The sequence below is a fragment of the Sphaeramia orbicularis genome, chromosome 13 (genome assembly GCF_902148855.1).
Source record: "Sphaeramia orbicularis chromosome 13, fSphaOr1.1, whole genome shotgun sequence".
Taxonomy (NCBI): Eukaryota; Metazoa; Chordata; class Actinopteri; order Kurtiformes; family Apogonidae; genus Sphaeramia; species Sphaeramia orbicularis.
Window position 1 is genome coordinate 13,957,698 of NC_043969.1, and position 21,564 is coordinate 13,979,261.

General features: G+C 39.8%; 1 protein-coding gene across 3 annotated transcripts in view; it reads right to left on the reverse strand.

Annotated features, from left to right (window-relative positions):
- Positions 1 to 18,630, reverse strand: part of git1 (G protein-coupled receptor kinase interacting ArfGAP 1) — a 29,126-nt gene extending 10,496 nt beyond the window's left edge. Inside the window, exons 1-16 of one of the 3 annotated variants that reach the window (XM_030153135.1) lie at positions 18,267 to 18,630; positions 13,592 to 13,725; positions 11,019 to 11,131; positions 10,584 to 10,689; positions 10,129 to 10,215; positions 9,882 to 10,012; positions 8,461 to 8,555; positions 8,329 to 8,371; positions 7,572 to 7,598; positions 6,840 to 6,888; positions 6,490 to 6,562; positions 5,796 to 5,893; positions 4,706 to 4,817; positions 3,851 to 3,975; positions 2,834 to 2,986; positions 60 to 419 (exon numbers count right to left, since the gene is read on the reverse strand). In XM_030153135.1, the coding sequence (XP_030008995.1) occupies positions 60 to 419; positions 2,834 to 2,986; positions 3,851 to 3,975; positions 4,706 to 4,817; positions 5,796 to 5,893; positions 6,490 to 6,562; positions 6,840 to 6,888; positions 7,572 to 7,598; positions 8,329 to 8,371; positions 8,461 to 8,555; positions 9,882 to 10,012; positions 10,129 to 10,215; positions 10,584 to 10,689; positions 11,019 to 11,131; positions 13,592 to 13,725; positions 18,267 to 18,318 (1,758 nt within the window). In that variant the 5' untranslated portion in view covers positions 18,319 to 18,630. The remainder of the gene's footprint in view (positions 1 to 59; positions 420 to 2,833; positions 2,987 to 3,850; positions 3,976 to 4,705; positions 4,818 to 5,795; positions 5,894 to 6,489; positions 6,563 to 6,839; positions 6,889 to 7,571; positions 7,599 to 8,328; positions 8,372 to 8,460; positions 8,556 to 9,881; positions 10,013 to 10,128; positions 10,216 to 10,583; positions 10,690 to 11,018; positions 11,132 to 13,591; positions 13,726 to 18,266) is intronic. The other 2 variants (XM_030153136.1, XM_030153137.1) reach the window with 2 other exon arrangements.
- Between the last annotated feature and the right edge of the window lie 2,934 nt (positions 18,631 to 21,564).

The window sequence follows — 21,564 nt, forward strand, 5'->3', positions numbered from 1 at the left end:
CAATCAGAGACTTTAAAAATAAAGGCAGGAAGTGGAAGGGGCTGGGGTTTCTAACTTACGCTGGGCGTGTTGAGGGGCTGCAGGCGAGCTGCCAGGGAGTCCAGGGCTGGGGGACCAAGGGCCGTGGGGCCGGGGGCCGCCCCTGGTTCGTACATTGAGAAGGCCTGGCGGTCCCTCCGGTGGGGATGGGAGTGTGGGGCAACAGAGGACGGCACTGAGAGGCCCTGGGGGTCCACTCCTTGCCCAAACCCACCTCCAACAATTCCTCCTCGCATCACGCCCCCCGGCCAGTGGCCTCCTACCCCTCCTCCTCCTCCACCGCCTCCTCCTCCGCCAGGCCCCCCTACCCCATGGCCGGCTGCCCCCCCAGCCTGCTGGCCCCCCCGCAGTACACTGTTCTCTGTCTGCATCCGCGTGATCTACAGGAGAGGAGGAAGGGAACGGGGGAGGATGAGAGGATGGAGGGATGGAGGGAGGGACATGGGGAGGTTGAAGGAGGGGAGGGGGTTGTCAACTGAGTGGTCAAATACAAGCATCCACAATAACAGGTAGAGTATGAAGCCCCAACAGGACTTCACATATTATTGAACATAAAAACTGGGGAAGGAGGGATTCAGGAGGTTACATGTAGAGGCAGAGATTAGGTCTTGGGGAAGGGGAGAGGGCTGCATACCTGTTTATGTCTAGTTTGCTTTCAAGGGGCTATGAAAGGAATAAAAACAACAGCTCACCTGCACTGACGCACTCTCCTCAAACACCTAATTTGCAGTTAAATTCAAGAACCTTCCAAGGAACTCCTCTTTCTAAACAATTAACTTGTCTTGTTTTAATCATGGTGTTGCCATAAAGTGAACCAACCCTCACCTTTATCATCCCCACAGGGACATATATTCTCTGCATTTAACCCATTCTGGACCATTAGGATGGGTGGTCTGCAACTGTGCAGCACCCAGGGACCAACTCCAGATGTAAGCCAGTGCCTTGGCCAAAGAATTAATCTATCATACTTAAGATAGCAAGGTGAACTGGTGGCCTTGGAGCGAACTAAGATAACATGGGGAAAACATGCTAACTGCACATGGAAAAGCCCTTGTGAGACCAAGACCAGAACCTTCTAGCTGTGAGGAAAAAATGAACAACTTCCACCATGATTTGGAACCTTTGGAAGTTAAAACCAACTAATTACTAAAGAAAACTAAAACTCATTTTGTTTTAAGGGAGCAATGTGACATGACTGTGACAGTAAAAGCCTTTCAATTTTTTGAAAAAAAAGAGAGAGTACTCTAGGGTTTTCTTGGATTTTATGTCTATATGAATTTCTTTAATCTCATTTTAAGTACTCCTACACAATGTTTTTGGATTTCTTCTAATTTAAAGAGCTAAGAGTAACTACTTTAGGTACACAATTAAGTAACGAAATAAATATGAATGTAAACTGATACAATTATTGAAAGAAATATGTGACTAAATTATAATTACTAATCAAAATGTTGGCGATAACAAAGGATTTCCATTCATAAATATTGTTTTCAGTAAATAGCCACAATATAACATTTATTCTGTTGCTCTGCATATTTTCCCAGTGTAGGAATGTATTCTTTAGGCAGACTTTCAGCCAGCGCAGGTCAACAAAGCTATTGGGACATATCCAGTGGAAGGCTTCTAAGGCTGTGTCTTTACACCTGATGGGGCACATTTATTGGGCAGCATGTGCTCAAAAGTTAAACGTTGTATTTTGATTGGCTGTCTTGTTTGCTTCTTGTGCCACTTTTCTGCCAATCAAATTAATATCCGTTACTCTAAACAACTGGAAACTCAATAGTTCTTTTGGAATGAGAAATGTTTAACAGTAATCAGTGTTATATACTGTTATGAGGTCTACACTGCCTGGTTTAAGTGTGTGGTTTCAGAACTTCTAAAAATTATTGTCCATTTTATACATGCGTTTTTGGAAAGTAAATGAAAAATGATAACGTGCATTACTTGGATGTGTGGAAACGAGACAGTTACAAATTACATTTTTAACAGTGTAAGTGCATTTCAAACCTAACTTTCCCAACACTGCTGCTTTCTCATCCTTTTTCTGTTGTTTGTGCTGCCTTTATGACTTCACGTTCTCCTCAATTTTGATTATATCGAAGTGACAATATGAACATATGAATGAATCATGGGTCACATTAGCCGCCACCGGCAGCCACAAATGAATACAATGAGCTAATGATGATGACTCACAGGACACCAAATGAAGTGACTATGAATAACAGATGAGAGCAATGAAGTAAGAGCTGTCGAAAGTAAAAATGACGATTACAATGGGACCAGTATTAGTAACCCCCCCCGCCCCCCTCGGCTATGACCGAAAATGACAGCTGCTATAGTTCCTAGATAGCAGTGAAAAGATGTCACCAAATAAATCTTTCCTGACAACAGTGTTGGAAAATGACACCCTGTCAAAAAAGATACATCAGCTTGCGATGATATTAAAATATTCACTTGTCTCTCCATCATCATGCCCTCCTTCTGTCTTGATCAATTGTTCTTTCTTGTTTTACCAACCTGACACTTGGTCTTCTATGATCTGTGAATACCCCCACCATGGTCTACTCCTCAGCCTCCATCCTTATATGATCCAAATTTTTGATTTTAGATTTTTATTTTTACTAAGAAGGATGGAATCCATGCCACTCATGTACCATAGAGTTGGCATCATCAACATACAATAAGCATTCCCCTTCCATGTTTCCTAAAAATGCATCAGTATTTCACCACGGATGAGGTTCTGCAGTTTAAACCTGTGACCTTGCCGTTTGACCCCTCCCTCAATACTCCCTACCTCCTTCTGAAGCCGCCGGAGCTCCTCACTGAGGTTGTTGTTGACCTTCATCAGCTGCTGAACCTTGGCTTCAGATGAGGCCAGGGCTTTCTTCACCTCCAGGTACTCCTGTAAGGTGATGGGCCCATCTGACAAGTCTGAGGAATCCATACTCTAGACGGGGAAGACACATAAGCAGAGAACAGAGGGGACAAGCAAAATGAAGCCACTTCATGGTGCACAGATCTCATTTTTACTGTCTTTATGCAAAGGAGACAATGGGGGAGACAATTCTGAGCTGACAAGAAGCTTAGAACAGTATGAGGGGAAGAGAGTTGGACTGTAGCCTGGATGCCAGTGCTGCAGCTGATTACACGCATATAGACACTGGAGCCTCAGTTTTCGCTCTCAATAACACTATACGCCCCCACTTCCTGTGACCCTGGAGCACGCTCCAACTGAAGCCTTAACCACTCCCTAAAACCAAAGCAACAAAAACATCTTTTGTAAACTCTTTTTTCTCTTCTTACTACAACCTTTACATTTCCACAGAAAACACAAACTGAATTTATTCTTAACAGCACAGTGTCAAATGCACATACTTCTCATATGGACGTGCGTAGTGGAACCTCTGATTTGTGGTTTGACAGAGCTAAACAAGTCCACAGGAAAAGGAGACAGTTACTAGTTTAGGTACTGTTTACTTTATAATTTCTTCCACTCCCACTCATGCACCAGCTTTTCTCTGTTTCTCCTCTTCTCTCCCACTACATACTGTCCCTCTCTCTCTTTATATGAACAATGCCTCTTTAACAAGGACCCAGAATAGCTGGTGATGTCACTCAGGAGCTATGCGGCAGCCCGTACTGTGGCCGCTCCCTGCAAAGCATGCTGGGACAAGCAGTCCAATTGAAAGAGACAAAAGCTTTGCTAGCTGTAAACTACAACTCTATACTGTTCTTGTTAAGCATGTGTTGGTAAAATATATAGATTTAAGAATTACTAGTGAGTATTAACTGTCCAATATGTGTGCTATACCTTTGCACGGTTGCTGCGTTGTGTATTGTTGTTGTTCTGGGTAGTCAGCTCACTGTCCGAGTCTTCATCAGAGGCTACACTGTCATAGTCATGCTGGTCATCGTCAATGCCCAGGTCCAGTGGATCTGACAAAGGGAATAGAGAAAGGTGTTCTTCTTTAACATACAGGATATCAGCTCTGCTTTGCAGAAGCACAGACTAACAACTTTTTCACTTCTTGATGAAGTCTGATAGTTTCACACTAGTGCATTGACCCGTAGGGATCTACAGGTTCTAGATGTGGTAGTTTATATGCTGTTGTGTATTTGTGCATGCTGTACCGCATTTGTCCAGCAGCCACCGCCAAAGCGTTCTGGCGATAGCAACATGATTGTAAGGATATTGTATTCCAAAATTACTAATATCTCCCAAAATATTGGTCCCATCAACTTACTGTTTTCTCTAGTCTGTTCATTGACCAAAAATACATTGGTATGCCCAACTGCAGCAGCCAGCTCTTTCCAGATTTTGCATGAATTCCCGGACACACACATGCATGCGCACACGCACACAGAGGCCACTTGGCTTTTATAATATAGATAAGCCAGGAATAAAATGCAGAGGGTATCATTCACACTTCTATACAAATAAAAATGTCTAACACAGACTTGACTTGAATCCTATTTGCACTGATGCTACTGGAAGCTGTAACAAATGCTAAAATGTTTTTAAGTTCTATATAAGCTCCATATTGCTGGAAGAAATAAGTTTATATCAATGTCTTGTAGGTCAAACAAAATTTTTTCACAATATCCCCAGTGTCCCGTCCATCTATGTTCCACTACTACTTTGTCCAGCCTTCCCTCAGAATCTTACCAGTCGGGCTACTGAGACCTTTTCCCTGCTGTCTTCTTTTTGCGTCACTAAGGATGTCAATGATGAGCGTGGCGAACTCCCGAGCATTAAAACGGGCCAGTTTCTGGCGTCCCTGAGAGAGACAGAGAGAAACAACAAGTCAATGGTTAGAATTTTATATATTATTTTAACACATGCACATTCTGATGTCTCATATTTTGAAAAAAAAAAAGGTCTAACCACCATTGTATGGTATGCAAATACAATCCAGCCCACAGTCAGTGGTTCACTGCCTGTGTGTGTGACTACTGTGGTCAATGACCATGTGCTGTGGAAAAACGCAGTCATCCTCAACACTTACAACACACACACTTAAACACATGCAGTCACAAGTGTGCTCACACATACACAAACAAGTACAAAGAGCATAAACCATCCAATTACACTAGCATGACGCCATCCATATAAGAGAATAAGAAGAGGATTTTCCACTGAAGTGCTGAACAAGAATTATACCACATAAGTGTGTGCCATTCATAACAAACCCTTTTGGAAGACAACAGAGTGTAAAAAGTTCAACTCTGAGTGTTTGTGTTGCATTTTTCTTTTTCTTTCCCCACCATAAATAGTCAAGAGTTACTGACCGCAGTGAACTGCACAATCAGGGAAGAGCAAACGTGGCTGTTTTTTCTGTGTGCATGTCCACATTAAAACAGTGTTTACACTAATGAACCACACAAATAAGAAGAAACTATGTGAGAGGACATATGGGATTTCTCCAGCTAACACATGCACACACACTGGGATAAGAGGAAGGGAGAAAGGAGGGGAGGAGAGAGAGCAAGACAGAAACACAGATGGATTACATCTTCTCTCTTCTCACAGCTGAGAAACATCCCTTGTCAATTTCACACTCATTCATGACTCCCCCCCGCCCAACACACACACAAAAACATGAGCACAATCTCAGCTCAGTTTTTCCTGTTTGAAAAACTGACTTTAATATGTCTCTTCTGTTCTGTTATTTCCCAAAGGATGAAAGTCTGAGTGCATGAACAAATACACTTGCCTTGTGATAACGTCCACTGTGTGTCCCTGTGGACATGCTTACCTGGTTGCGTGTGGCAGAGTACTCGGGATTGACCGGCAAGAATGGCACTGCGCTGCGTTCTGTTACTAGGGTGCTGTGGTTCTGGGTTGTGAGCCACACTGGGGACACAGACAAGCAGCAACACCACATTCACACATTTTTTATTCTTGTATTCCTGTTTTATAGTGATGCGTATAAAGCATTTTAACACAAGTTTCAAAAAGTGCAACATATGAACTTAAGGATCCAGCTCCTATAAGGCACCATTGTGATCCAGTGTGTGCGTTAAATGTGTGTGTGTTTCTTACCTGTGGTGCTTCTGTCAGAGACAACAATCTGACTGCTACTGCTACTGAGGGAACAGGAGAGAAGAAAAGGAAGCAGAGCAAGAAAGAGACGAGGAGGAGAAGAAGGAGGAGGAGGAGAGCAACCCAAGAATTTCTGAGGCACTTCCTCACTCGGCCTCTCCTCCTCCCTCCCTCGCTCTCTCCATTTTTCCTTCCTCTTCAAAAGCCACTTTCCTTTTCTCCTCGCTCAGTCCTTCACATTCACCCTCTGTGCTCTCAGCTACTTACTGTTTTTGTTTTGCTTGTGTCTCAGTTACTTTTCAGGAGTTCGAGTCAGTGATCTTTATGGAGGTGGGTTTTTTTCAACGCACTGTTTTTACACTGCTTTATACTTCTTATCGAGGACAAGTAAGGCAAATGAGGCTCACCTGCGTCATTTTCTCTGCGGTCCACCTCATCATAGACGTCCATTGCAAGCTCCTCAAACAGCCGATTGTTCAGCTGCCGCACACACAGACAAATGAACCCCAATTATATTACTACGTGCATCCACACATACATTTCATTAATGCAACAAATAACTGACTGTTAGGGTTTAGTACGTGGATTCGTATTACAAGCCTTAGCGCTTCTGCTCAGCTCAGCTATTTCTCTCCATTCATCCAAAACACACAAGAAATTTGTTCCACCCACTGCGTAAAAAATGTAATTCTGGAAGACATGGGTAACACTCACAACTACATGCAGAACTATAATGTAAATCTACAATGAAACTCACCGCTTGAAGCTTCTTCTTGGCAGCCTTGGCCAATTCCGAAAGGTCCAGACTAAAAGACAGAGACAGAAATGACACACGGCCGCAAAAACATAGTGTGATAAAGAGCAGGAGGGGAGGGAGGGCGAAAGGTGTGGGGATAGATTGGAAGAGGGTAAGGTGAGGAGTTGGAGATGGCTGCTTTTCTAGAGAGGGAAGGTAAGAAAAGGGACATATTTGGGGTGGGATGGGTTGGTTGTCAGTGAGAAGTGGATGTAATAGTGACTGCTTTAGAAGACATGAACCTAAAAGAATACCTATTTGAACCTGTAAGTTATATGTTACAAATACAGAGCTAAAAATGTCTGGTAAATATCATAAGTGTATGTACTTTCAAGGCAAAATGTACACTGCAAATAAAAGGTTTTTGTGCACTAATGACTACACTGAACAATGGTGCTTATTGTAGGGTTTTATGCACAGAGATGATGTGGATTTATGAAAGTTATGTTAAAGCATATTATAATAATTTGTGTTTATGTACTTCAACAGCCACTACAACATTTTTTTAACTATACTACTACTAAAGTTTTTCAAATGTCAGTAAAAGGGTGGAAATATAAGAAGTATTCTCACTGGGAAGAGGTTTGGATACTCTGATATGTAACAGGAAAATGTTGGGTGGAAAAAAAAAAGAGAGGGTGCTAAAATGAAGGAGGAGATTCTGGAGAGAAGAAACAAGGAAAGTAAAGATACCTCTGTGTTGGACACTTAGGACGAGCTCTGGCTCCACCAAGCGTAGCGAAATGGAGAGAACAGAAAACGAGTGAGAAAGAGGAAGACACAGAGACAGAGGGATAGAGAAGCCACATCAAAACAGCTTTAATTGATGTTACCGAGGAGTATCATTCACCAGAACAGAACAGATGCAAGTGGAGTTAGATGGCAAGCCCAGATGTGAGACCCACTCAGGTAGGTGATGGTTTTATTTTGTGCTTCATTTAAATGTATTACATGTACATCTCCTCTGAGAAAAAACTGGCACCCATCAAATATGTGAAAAGAGCTGAGCCAAGTAATGCTGAACTTGATTTATCGAAGCCTGACTGTGCACTTCTGGAACTCTCAAATCAGGCCTGCAGTTTAGGATTCAAAAACCCCAGGCCCACATAAACTATCGAACTACACTGGTGTTGCCGACAACAGCTTAGATAGACTTTTACAGTGAAGAGCCAGATTTTATCGAGATCCCAACAGTCGCCCTATATCTCTCTTATTTTTGGGATGGCTGCATATATCATGGTGCCATCCTCTGGCCAAAACACTAAACTACACTGTCATTATCTATTAATCCATGCCATGGAGTGAGGGAGTGAAAAGAAGCAGTCAGAAGTATGGCAAGTCAGATAACAGTTCACTAACAAAGACCGTTCATGCAGTCAAACCACACCATGCATGCAACAACAGGATTTATAAACAGTTTGACACAAAGCAATTATGCCATATTATATACCTGTCTGCCATTTGAGGAATGATATAATGTCCATTCTTATGATCTAAGGAGAAAAGGAGAGGACCTTCAGAATGCACGATATGTTGTTAAGAAAAACTGCTTAGGTTCATGTAAACCGTGGGAGTGGGTTACCTGGACGCCGGCCACACAGGTAGAAGGCTAATCTGTCTGTCAGTTCATACTGACACTCAACCAAACGCTCCGCCAGCTCTATATGACCCGCCTGCCTGGAACAGACAGACACAAACAGACACATGAAAAATGAATGACTGAAATAGTTTTATTTTTTTTCTCTACACACTTCATTTTAGGGCTGGACAATAAATCTTACAAATGTAACTAAGTTGAGTGTATTGTTAATGCAAATAACTGATATCACAACGCAGCAACTCAATGCCTTTTAGTCATGGAGACATGGTCAACACAATGCTGAAGTTCAAACCAGACATCAGAATGGTGATTTAAGTGACTTTGAATGTGGCCAGAATGTGCCAGATGGACTGAGTACTACAGAAACTGCTGATCTATGATCTGATTTTCCACACAAAACCCTCTCTAGGGTTTAAAGAGAATGGTCTGAAAAAGAGAAATTATCCAGGGAGCAGCAGCTCTCTGGGCCTGAAGCCAGAGATCAGAGGAGAATGGTCAGACTCTTTCAAGCTGTTAGAAAGGCAACAGTGACTCAAAAACCCACTCATCATCGCTGAGGTCTGCAGAGGAGCATCTCTGAAAAAACAACACATGGAAGCTTGCAGTAGACAGGCTGCAATAACAGCATACTACATCATTGGCCACTACATTAGGTATACCTGGTACCAGCAATGTGAACCTAATAAAATGGCCGGTGACTGCATTTTGATAATCAACAACCAGTGGGGTTAATTTACTTGAAAAGTTTCTTTCCTTCACTGTGACAATAAACAGATGATCATTGTCTTCAGAACCAAATATCATCTTAGTCTTTGGGAAAGACTTTTTCACCATTTTTACTTGTTTTTTTAAATCAATGATTGATCCAGAACATGATGAACTGATTAATTGCCAATGAAAATAACTGTTATTTGCAGCCTTAGACAGCATTGTGTAAAATGAGTGCCAGCAGTTTTCTGGGATCACACATGAGCTATAGGCTGGTGCTCTTTCTACAGAAATGTCTGCACATGTGAGCTTTAACAGTCAACAACAGGCTTGAATGATGGCAGCCGCTGAAGACAATATAAGACCAAAGAATATGTCACAATACTTCAGTGTTATGGAAACGGTTTGGTTTTGTAAAGACCATTAAATGGACCACTATGTTACTTTTTTTTCTTATTGTTGTTTGTTGTAATTACACACTGTCTATAGAGCACACAGCTTTAACAAAGAAAACTATTTTATTTTGTCCTAAGTGCATGCAAACAGAAAACAAAAGTGTAAATCATACACAAGACAAAATAAATCTACATTTCCTTTTTTTGTTGCATTGTCCAGCCCTGCTTGTTTACTGCTTTGCCCCCCACCCCGCCCCCATTCTCCCCCACGGGTGATTTTATTTAAGATTTAATATGTACCTAGCATAGTCCATAGGCGTGCGTCCGTTGATGTCAGGCGCTCCGGGGTCTGCGCCGTACACCACTAGCAGCTCAGCTTGCAAGATCTGGCCTGCCTTGGCTGCCACATGGAGGGGGGTGGTTCCTTTTTCCTGGAAGGTCACACACAAAGAGTCAGGATGAAGCCTGACACATAGAGGGTAACTGAACAGCATGGTTAACTGCTAAATGGAGTGACTCAGCAAGCAGTTTTTTGTTTTTTACTGACCGGGTGGAAGAAGTTGGCCTGGGCACCAAGGGACAAAAGCCGGAGACACGTTTCTAAACTCCCTGTTCGCACACTTGAGTGAAGTTGCTAAAGAGAAAAAAAAGGATAACATGAAGAGAGGAGCAGATGAGGAACGGGGGTGGAAAGATTACACATTATGGACACAGACACTAGCAGAATCCCCTTATTACCCCAGTGGAGCTCCACAGCATTAGATTATTATTACATCCTGCTGCGTCATTCAGATCACTTCCTGCCACAGGGTTTCAGCAGTACTTGAATAAGTGTGTGCGTGTCTGTTATGTGTGACCGCTTCCACTGACATCTACAAATGAAACATCTTTTATGCTTACATATGGAGTTCTGCAGGACTTTATGTCTATTCAGGCTAATTAACCTCAACTCATAACTTCTGGCCTCTCCGCTGTAAAACAAAAAAAAGCTGTCAGCCTCACCTTACTGAGGTCCTTGGTAGTGACGCCATCATCATCGCGGCAGGGCAGCTTGTGCACAAAGGCCAGCATCTGGTATTTGGCTCTGATGAACTCTGACTTAGTGGGGCTGCAAAGTGGGAGATGATGACATTGTAACCAAAGAAAGTTTTTGGAAGGATATGAACATGTACACAGTAGAGTGCTGTAACCCATCCTGTGACTGGCTATACAACAGGCCCCATGGGAATATAATACTAATGGGAAGGCAATCTATAACTAAAGGACAGCTGTTTAAAGGGCATGAAGAGACAACTGGGTACGACAGCCATTATCTTTAGAAAGACTGTATAACATTCCCATGCAGCACGGATAATTACTTCCCCGAGCCACGTTGACTGGGGAAGATGTGTGGTAGTGTTGTTTTGTGTATTTCCAGCCTTTATCGAGTATACTTACTGGACTTTGTCCTGGGGGTTGGGTTTCCTACGACCACTCTGCACCTGAGCAGGATCCAGGAGACTGTGTTCCCATATGGAGTTGGCCCCGTTACTGGCCAAGGTCTGAACCATCTGAAACAGAGAGGAGACTCAGTCCACCAAAATCCAGAGAAATTATTACTATGTCAATAAGTATAAACAACCTGGCTGAAAGAAAAGGTCCCAATCTGGATCTATTCAAACAAATAGGTAGGATCCTTCCACTGGATAATTACTACAGCGATTAATATGTAACAAGGTATTTAGTAACATCTAATTTCTTTAAAAGACAAAAAAAAAACATCCATTTGTTTGGGAGCATAAGGATTGAACTGTGGAGCAATGGAAAAAAGTCATGATGATGAGTCCAGACTGTGATTACCCATCATGCCTAGTGCCTACAGTACAAGCCTGTGGGGGCAGTGTTATGATCTGGGGTTGCTTCAATTGGTCAGTTCTAGGTTCAACAACATTACATGGTCAAAAAACTGTGGACGTAAATGCTGTGACACTGCATTAACTAATCAAAGTGATGCCACGAAAAATGCCATAATTACAGTTAAAGTGCAGGCAAGATATATTCTTAAATAAAGCCAGGCATTAAACTAAAACCATATGTTCTGAACTCATTGCTTTAAATGAACAAGAAACAGAAAATGTTTTCAGCGCTGTAATGTATCATTTATTGTAATCAAAGACACAATTTCAGAAGTGTTTTAATTACTAGTGCTGACTAATAAATTACACTTTCATCATCACACATTAAAAGATTACCTTAAATGTGATGAAATCAAAGAGACATTGACACTATTCAGCCATTCAAATGAAGTCCCCAATGGAGTCAATTTTGTGACAACTCCAAGGTTAGTAAGATGATTTATCCAAGGTAAGGACTGTTCCCAGAAAGAAAAGATTCCAGTCATCTGTCATGAGATTCTTCAGTTGACTGAGTTATGTGAAGCTGAGTATTCCTGAGTTCTTCTGTATGAAAGTCTACCATTTCTGCTTCTTGATAATGACCTGAGGCTTATGAGAAACACTTGAACGCTGCATGTAATGCTCTATTATAGGAGGCTCTGCCAGTGGAGTTTTTTTTTTTTTTCCTGTGGTTGAGACAATAACATGGCTTGTTGATGTATCTTATCTGTAACGATACCATAATAGTCCTTTTTGCTTATTTCCTTTCATATCACAGGAGTAGCCAGTGTAAGTCAGTATTTAACTGATTATAAATGTTCCAAAAATATGTCCCCGTGGCTCTATTGCATTTAATATGGATGAAATGATCAGTGAAGCTTTCATTCCAATTAATTTTCTGATTGACAGATATGAAACTTTTTTTAATAGATTTTAGTTGAAGATTGAACAGTTAGTATTAAATGGCCAAATCCAATTCAACTGACAAAATTCAGGTACAGCTCTATGTCATATCTTCATCATAATATTGAGCAATGTTGTCACTCTCAGCAGATTTTCCTCCTAATTACAGTGAAATGTGAACATAACATTAATCAAAATAACTCACCTTTTGCTGATTAAACTGTTTGGTGCAGCTAGATACAGTATGATGTAGAAATATTGAATTTGCACCAAGGTAGGGATGTAACGTTATGAAAATTTCATATCACGGTTATTGTGACCAAAATAATCACGGTTATCATTATTATCGGGGAATTGTTGAAATTATAATTTTATTTTGAGAAAAATTTAATAAAATAACACGCACAATGTACTTTCTGTTGGCAGAAACATTAAAATATTAACATGTAAACATCAAACATACAAATGTGCATTAAAGATGGCACTTTATGGTTATAAGAGGTAACTTCACTTTGTGCAAATTGTAGATAAGAACCAAGAATACCTTTCTTTACATTCAGTGCTCAATACTAGATCTAGTCTCATAGATTTAAGAACTGGTACAGAAAGAACACTTTCACTGTTTCACATACCTTATCTAGAAATCAAATGTGCATATAAATGTAACACTACCATTTTAAACACAGTAATGTGGCAGAAACATTATCCACATTAAACCTTTTAATGGGGCAAAAAATCTCCGGAGCACTGTCCGTCTGGGTGCCTTCCACCATGTTTTCAGAGGCCAAACATTGCAAACTGCGCATGCATGTCTGGAGTGCTGCTGCTTCTCCAGGAAATGAGGAGTATCACCATGAGTTTTTCAAAGTGCGATGATTAAACACGGTTTTAATGATAATTAGAATTTGAAACGGTAATATTAATGTGGTTTATCATTATACCGATAATCGTTACATCCCTACACCAAGGTGGAAGGTGGATACTAAATACAACACTGTAGAGAACGCTCACTTTTTGTGGAAAAAGAAATGGCAGTTGGGGAAAGCAGCAGAAATAGATTTGCATCTTCATTGCTGAGTCAGATTTCTGTGCTGGCCTTCACCTGAGGCAGTCTTCCTCCAGCCTCGTGTAATGAGTTTGTTTTAGTGTTCCAGATGTGTAAGTATTGCGCCCAGACCCAGCCCTTCCCTGCTCCCATTTCCCTTTGCATCATTTCTCATTTTTCAGCCTCACCTGCAGCAGAGCGGGAGGCCAGCCACTGTGTCTCAGGTGCTTCACTATAGAAATATGGCGGCCTAAGCTGCGATGGACTGAACAGCATTCATCACAGATCAGGACTCCACGGTTGATGCTGGTCCAGCCCGGGTCTGACAGGCAAACAATAAAAAAAGATGGATAGAATTAGTAGCGTTATGAATAAACTGTGTGTGATGGTTATCCTTACTAAAATTGTAGTTTTATCCAAAGTCAAGTTAAACATATGCTTCCTTTTTGTCCTCTTTTCTTAGCAGCAAACCCACAATAAGATTTGTAAAATGTGGATATACAGAGATTAGCATAAAGCACAGTAATCTCGTCAGCAAGGCTCCAATTAAATTCACAAGGGTTTCACAAATGAGTGTGTAATTGCTCTGAACAATGCACATTAAAACAAAGCAGGGTAACAACTGAGGATATGTGATCTTTGGAATTAAACAAATGTCTGTTAACACCAAACAGTTTTAACCAAAGAAACTCATAAACAAAACACTGACTTCGCACCAGACTGCCTTTGTGACAAACAAATTGCAGACTCATTATAGTGTTATTTGATATGGTTCAGTATTACTTAAGTATTCATTGTTGCAGAGATGAAAAGTGAGCTTTTTAAAAGTGTACCTGTAATTAAATCTCCTTGTCCCAGTATACTTACACATAGAAAGGAGATATCATACGATAATCCTGATTTATGAGCCAGCGTTATGCGAGGTGTCTTGAGTTTTACTACGTGGAAATACCAGATACAGGAATAGTGCTGGGATTACATGAGTTCTTGCACACTTTTCTATTACCAGTTTTACTGTACATCTTGATGCACATGCACATGTCCTATCGCCCTGTGCAGTTCATAAACTTGAGTTAAAAAATGTGCTAATGAACATGAAGAGCTGAAGAATATTCAATCCCCTCTTTGCAAAAAATTATGAGCAAAAGACAAGAAAACTCAATATAACTTTCAACTCTTTATACCTTATGTTACTCGTGTAAATATACTGTACGTGCCAAGAGTTCTATACTATAAGCATTTCTGAGGGTGCGTCACATCTGTAAAATCCAAACACTGCTCGGATTAACTTTAGTACCCTGAGGTCTGTTTGATGTGATAAAACAATGATGTCTATAATTATCTGAAGAACAACATTTTTATACCCATTTCAAGCACATGAAACATGAAAAAATAGACATAGCTGAGTGTGACTTAAGTGAGGTTGAAAGGAAAAGCAGTTAATGCCAATGCTGATCTACAGACACTGGCAGACTAGTTTCAGAGTCTGGGTCATGTTTATGCCCGCAGGACCCTGATGTGATGAGCAGCTAACGACTGACCCAGAGTGCACTATCCAAACAAAAATATGCACATGCACACACACCAATCTACTATCTGCATTAGTCACTCTCAGGCCAGGATAAAACTGTCTGGGCTTATGGTATTAATGAAGCTAAAATAGTCCATCATCTGATGAACTGACATGCTGCAAGTCTTTACGCCAACAGAAAAAGTAGCAGCAAATTGCACAATGGCTTTGGTAAGAGCAATAGCCTAGTTTAGAACAGTAGTCTGTAGGTTTTAAAGGCTGGACTGCAGCAATTTAATTCCTTAATCTGTATAATAAATATAAAAACTCCCACAGGCTATGCTATCTGCTTGACTCACTGGATCAATATAGAATACACCATTAAGCTATTAGACCTGAATAGACTACTAGCAGAGGTGCGTTGGCCAAATCTGCAGCATGACATAATTTAGCCAAAGTCGTCCCACAAATGTAAGGACCTAATCCTAATCCATCCATTTAGCTTTGACATTTATTATCAAAAATATCATATAAGTCTAAGTAAATGTAGCATAATGAGTATAAAGGGATAATAATAGTAGAAAAAAAATCAATATGTCTTGCACACACAATAATGAATGTCTTTGCATAATTCTCCAGTCATGTTGCTGTTGTTGTTTTTCCTAGCTCAAAATGTGTGGGAAGTGGAAGCATTTGTATAATGTACCAGGTCTTAAAGAGGATTAGACCTGTTACTAGTAGCCTATTTTTGGAGTTTGTGTTATCATAGAATTCATGAAATTGGCATTCATGATTTTCTTCAAGTGAGCAGAATCAAGGAATCAGTGATTGCAGATTTACTGATTATTTCCCACCATGGACAGAAAACAAACAGCAATATCTGATGTTTTTGTTCTGTCTTTTAGAAAAAAGTGATTGTTGTGCTAAAACCTTTGGCACCCTACAATGAAGCTGAATTAAAAACCTCCTTTCTGCAATGGTAAAATAATATTTCTATATTTTTAGGCTATATAAAAATGTCCAAATACAGTTACAAATAACAGAGCATTTGCAGAGTGCAGTGCTTATTAGAGAACTGAGGGTTTTTTCTGTGAACACTCCCAGAAAAATGTGACTGAGGTGGCCACCTCTTAGTTTTCTGTGAAGAAAAAAACCCTGGCAATTTGAGTGTGTTTGCTTGGTTTTCGGGGAAAATGCACAAATTATCGATCAATTTGCAATCTGAAGTTTTCCACCAAACTCAAACTTCAGCATAAAACCAAGCACAAGTTAAAAAAAAAAAAAAAAAAGGATATGACCTCATTTATTTTTAACACCAAAATATAACCATACACATACTGGACATTTAACAAAAGACTTTTGTGATTATATAGTTAAGCAGGCTGATGATGAGATTGGGATATGATTAATTGTGTAGATATACTCGGCACTTAAAATCCAGCAGCTATGCACGGGCCTACTTAAAAGAAACAGACATTTCTTAATGTACGACACGATATACTTCATAAAACAAGACAGTCAAAAAGTCTCCAAATGCTTGTATAAGAATTGCAGATTCTACAACAATTGCATGTGTGCTTAATAAAGACATGACAACATGATTCATTGTTGCTATAAACCGTGCAGATTGCCACGGCGTGAAATTAAAGCCTCCTGAGGCTCGGCTATAACTGGGAGTTTCAGTCGTCCTTTGTAGCCATGCCATCAAGTTATCATCCCCTAGTATGACACAAACGCCTAGTAGCAGGGAGGTGGCCTGTCACCAGTGGCTAGGTCAGCATTTTGCAGAGAGCCCTGCGTGTGTGTGCATGTCTCCTAAGGTGGGGCTACACACAGAGAGCTGATAGCCATAGAGGATATCCAACTAGTCATGAGTAGCCACCATAAATGAATTAGAATGTGGATAAAATACTCACTTTGCCTCAGAATAAACCAGCAGAAAGTGCATTAAATATACTTTATCCCCAAATGGTATTACAATGAAAGCATGCAACTAACAGATCATTATGTGTGGAAAGGAACTGAGGTGGCAGGAGGAGAAACAAACAATTACTACAACAGTTAGTGATAAAGTAACAGTCTCTTAAGTATGTGGTAATAGTTTCAGGTTGTAAATCAGGAGCAAGGTGTAGCCAGCAGCATTTCAAGAACTGGGCAGAAGGGCCCGCAAGCTTATGGACAGTTTTGCACAAACAATCGTACAAAAAGGGGAGCAGCTGTGAAGAGGGCAGCTGTTGTAACACATGTACACATGAATGAAAGTAAGCAAGGCACAGTCCTGAGTGTGTGTTGTGCACCAAACTTCATTTAAAGCTGTGCAAAGGTAAGGGAAAGGATGCCAAGACGGATTTAGCATCACCTCTCTGGTTCCGCCAAACTGACACGGGGGCAAAGAGGAAAACGGACCAACAAATACGAATGTTTATTGCATTTTTGTACGTGGAGAGAAGTCTATTTATGTTAATAGATGATAGGGGAAGTTAGCAACATATTGCAGTGATCTGTCCTCTATTAGATGACTTACAGCTGGATTTTTGAACAGTAAATTCCCTCAGCATTATTAGCTAACTTAACCTACAGTTCATTGAAATGCGTAAAAGACTAAAAACGCTGTGGAATAAACTGTATATGTATGGTTTAAGTTTGTTTTATTTTAACTTTAGACGTTTTGCAATATAAGATGTATTCCATAAAATTGCTAATAGTTGACGTGTACTCTGAATCAGCTTAGCAATTACTTGCCGTGTTTAGCCAAAGTTAGCTAGATTAGCTAACGGGTAGCTAAGCTAGCAACACTGGCCAGGTAGACACAAGTAATAACGCTACAGGCAAGAGCTAAGAGGAACACAATGGAGAAGTATAACTAGGTTTTTAACGTTAGTTTAAAACAAATACAATGAGAATGTTGCATATGGAATATGAAAGACACGGGCTCGAAAACGCCAGCTTGTTAGCCAGGCTAAGCTAACGTGTAAAGAAGTCTGTCCCGGTCACGAAAATCAAAACAAACGTCTCTCAAAGTAGGAAGGCGACATAAACCTGACACTCAGATCTTTCACTGCAGCAAACTAACTGTCGGCTTCGCATACGGTCATCCTCAAATACCCTTACATGTTAAGCCATTGAATGGAGAACATTAACGTCGCTATTAGCTAAACATATTTCCCGTTGTGATTACACGCCTATTTTTCAATGTTTATTTTGGGCCTAAGCGACGCTTGGAAGCCCTGGCCGTTTTCCTGCTCTGCGGCCCCGCTGACAGTGACAGCAGTCTCGGCCCTGTTGTCCCACCGTGTCGCCCTCCCCGTGTATTGTTCCAGTGCAGTAGTCTGCTTTATTTCCATCTTTCCTACCTGGCGCACTGCAGTCGGCGCAGACTTCTGTCCTTTGCAGCTTTCTTGACATCTCGAAAGTGGCCCGAGAGGTGGATGTTGGCGATGATGTGGTTGTTCGCCCTTTCTCCCCCGAGCTACCGACGTCTGCCGTCAGCCGATGCGGCCCCTGAATCCCCGGAAGCCGGGTGGTGTGATCGGCTTTCCCGGCCAGCTGACAGTTGAATTTCCCGTTTTTTTTTTCCCACCAGTCGCTTCGCCCACGTTTTTAGTGGACTCCGAGAGTAGGGCCAAGTTTTAAGAACATAGTTGATCTACTCTACGCGCTTTGTGGAGCTCATACCGGACTCTTAGATAAATCTGTTCCCTGCATTGTCAACGACTCACCGAGAGACGGCAGCTCTCTACCTGTCAGTTTCCGCACACACACCCAACAACCATGCCCACCTATGGAGGGGGGGGGGGAGGGGGGGGGGGGGGGGGGGGGGGGGGGCAAAAGATGACCCCACTGTTCCTCTACAAGTGAAGTGATGATCAAACCTATTAAATTATCTGTTATCAACTGGATCTCAATAACACTATGCCACAGGTGTCAACCATGAGGCCCGGGGACCAAATCCGGCCCACCAAAGGGTCCAATCCGGCCCCTGGAATGAATTTGTGAAATGCAAAAATTACACTTAGATATTGACCCTTTCATGCATAGTGGTCATTACAGTGGACAGCTATTCTCCAGCTGTTCTCTGGTATTTTCATGGATTTTGTTGCTTTAGTTCCATATCAACCAACACAGTGGACACTTATGCATCATCTCATACACTGTAATTCATACCATTACTGTAACTTTGCTGTTATTGATAAACCTGATCTCCTGTAACATGTTTGAGTATAAATCAAGTGCTGATTGTTATTAGACTGTAATTAAAAGTTTATTTTTTAAGCAAAAAGTTTTGGGTTTTTTTGCATATTATCTCCATGAAATGAGTAATAACTAGTATTAGAGTATGTTCATATATGAGAAAAAATAAGATTAGCAGCATTAAAAATGTTTTTATTTCATAGTTTTCACACAGTATATCAGTAAATACATGTTTTTTTTTGGCTTCATAAATTAAATGCATGGTGTCCAGCTGAGCGGACATTTTTGTAACTCCATAAAAAATAGGTTCATTAAAAAAATTTCAATCACATTTTTTTTTTTTTTTTTCCATGCCTAAAGAGGGATAAAAACACAGGAAAAAAATCTTGACTAAGGTTTTCATAATTCATGCATGAAAGGGTTAATCATTTTAGTTCGGGTTCCACATTCAGACCAATTTAATCTGCAGTGGGTCAGATCAGTGAAATACTATCACAATAACCCATAAATACTCACAACTCCACATTTTTCTCTTTATAAATGTAAAAATTCTCATGTCATTTTACTGTATTTACACTAAAACAAACTAACATTTCACAAAAACACAAATAACCTCAACAAATATAAACATTTTGAAATGTCTGAAGTGTAATTTTAACAATATTCTGTCTGTTATTAATGTTTAGTGTACTTGTAGATCCACTGTGGTCTGTACGTTGTAATTTACATGTTTAAATGATAAACTGAGGAAGAATATTGTTAAAATTGCACTTAGTTTTCTTAAATTTCAGTTTGTTCATGTTATTCACATTGTTTTAAAGGATAGTTGGTAGATGGAAACATTTTCATCAGATAATTTTACTTTTTTCGCTCTAAAACATAGAAGAAAGTTTGGAGTTGACATTATTGATATATTATTATGTTATTATTTCACTGGTCCGGCCCACTGTGGATCAAATTTGGCTGAATGTGGCCCCTGAACTAAAATGACTTTGACACCCCTGCACTATGTCATTCACCCACTGAAATGATTAGTTTATAATTTCATTTTCTGTAATAATTATGATAATAATAATAATAATAATGTAATATAAATGTCTAAGAACTGTTGATCCACTAATCCTGTCACCAGTTAATACATATAGGCCTACATCAAATACAAATACATTAACAGGTAAATACAAATGAATGATTTTTATTTATTTATTTATTTATTTTGGAATTTTGAATTTGCATGTATTCCTTGAATGCACGAAATAAACAAATAAACAAACGAATGAATGAATGAAATAAGGTAGATACATGTAAATAACAAGTGAAATACAGTTTGTCATCTTTTCATCCTAATCAGATATGACCCTTTTGGACGTTCAGAGACTTTCCAGATGTACTTTGACTAATGACAATGGATGGAAACACTTGTTTTATGTTCAGTTAGTGATATATTTTGTTGAAAAAAAATCACTTTTTCCTGATTTGAAAAAATAACCTTTGGATTTACTCTGAACTTTCATCAACATTTACATAATCAGTAAATGAAACACAGGAAAATACCTGATTCACTGGAAAAATGCAAAATGCAGGAGATCTTTTTATAATCGATGAATCACTTGGGAAAGACAAAAAAAGATAATAATCATTTGGAAGTTGTGACAAAAATAGTTGTGGGTCTTTACGGGTTAATAACACAACCTTAAAATGATGAAGACCAAACAACATCATATGAAATAATCTATTAACCCTTTCATGCATAGTGGTCACTACAGTGGAAAGTTACTCTACAGCTTTACTCTTGTATATTCATGGGTTTTGTTGTTTTAGTTCCATATCAACCAACACAGTGGACACTTACGCATCATCTCATAAACTGCAATTCATACCATTATTGTAACTTTGCTGTTCTTGATTGGTTCTTGAGTGGAAATCAATTGTTAATATTTATTTTTTTTGCATATTATCTCCATGAAGTGAGTAATAACTAGTATTAGAATATGTTAAAATGTGAGAAAACATCAGATTAGCTGCATTAAACATGGTTTCATTTCACTGTTTTCATATCACTTTATGATATTGGGTTTTAAATATATGTTTCTTTGCTTCAAGGTGTAGCTGAGTGGACTTTTTTGTAACTCCATGAAAAACAGGTTGATTTTTAAAAAAAAAAAATTCAATCACATTGTTTTTTGTTTTTTGTTTTTTTTTTTGTTTTGTTTTTTTGTTTTGTTTTCATGCTTAAAGAGGAATAAAAACGGGGGGGAAAATCTTGGTTAAGGTTCTCATAATTCATGCATGAAAGGGTTAAAACACATACATATAATTCTGTCTTATATGCAGTGAATTATTTGAACAGCAACAGTAAATCTTTGTATTTTCTTAATTTTTTTTTTTTTTTTTTTTTTTTTTTTGTTTTTGTTTTATCCACCCGTGACAGCGGATTGGTTGAGTGTGCGCACATTTCAT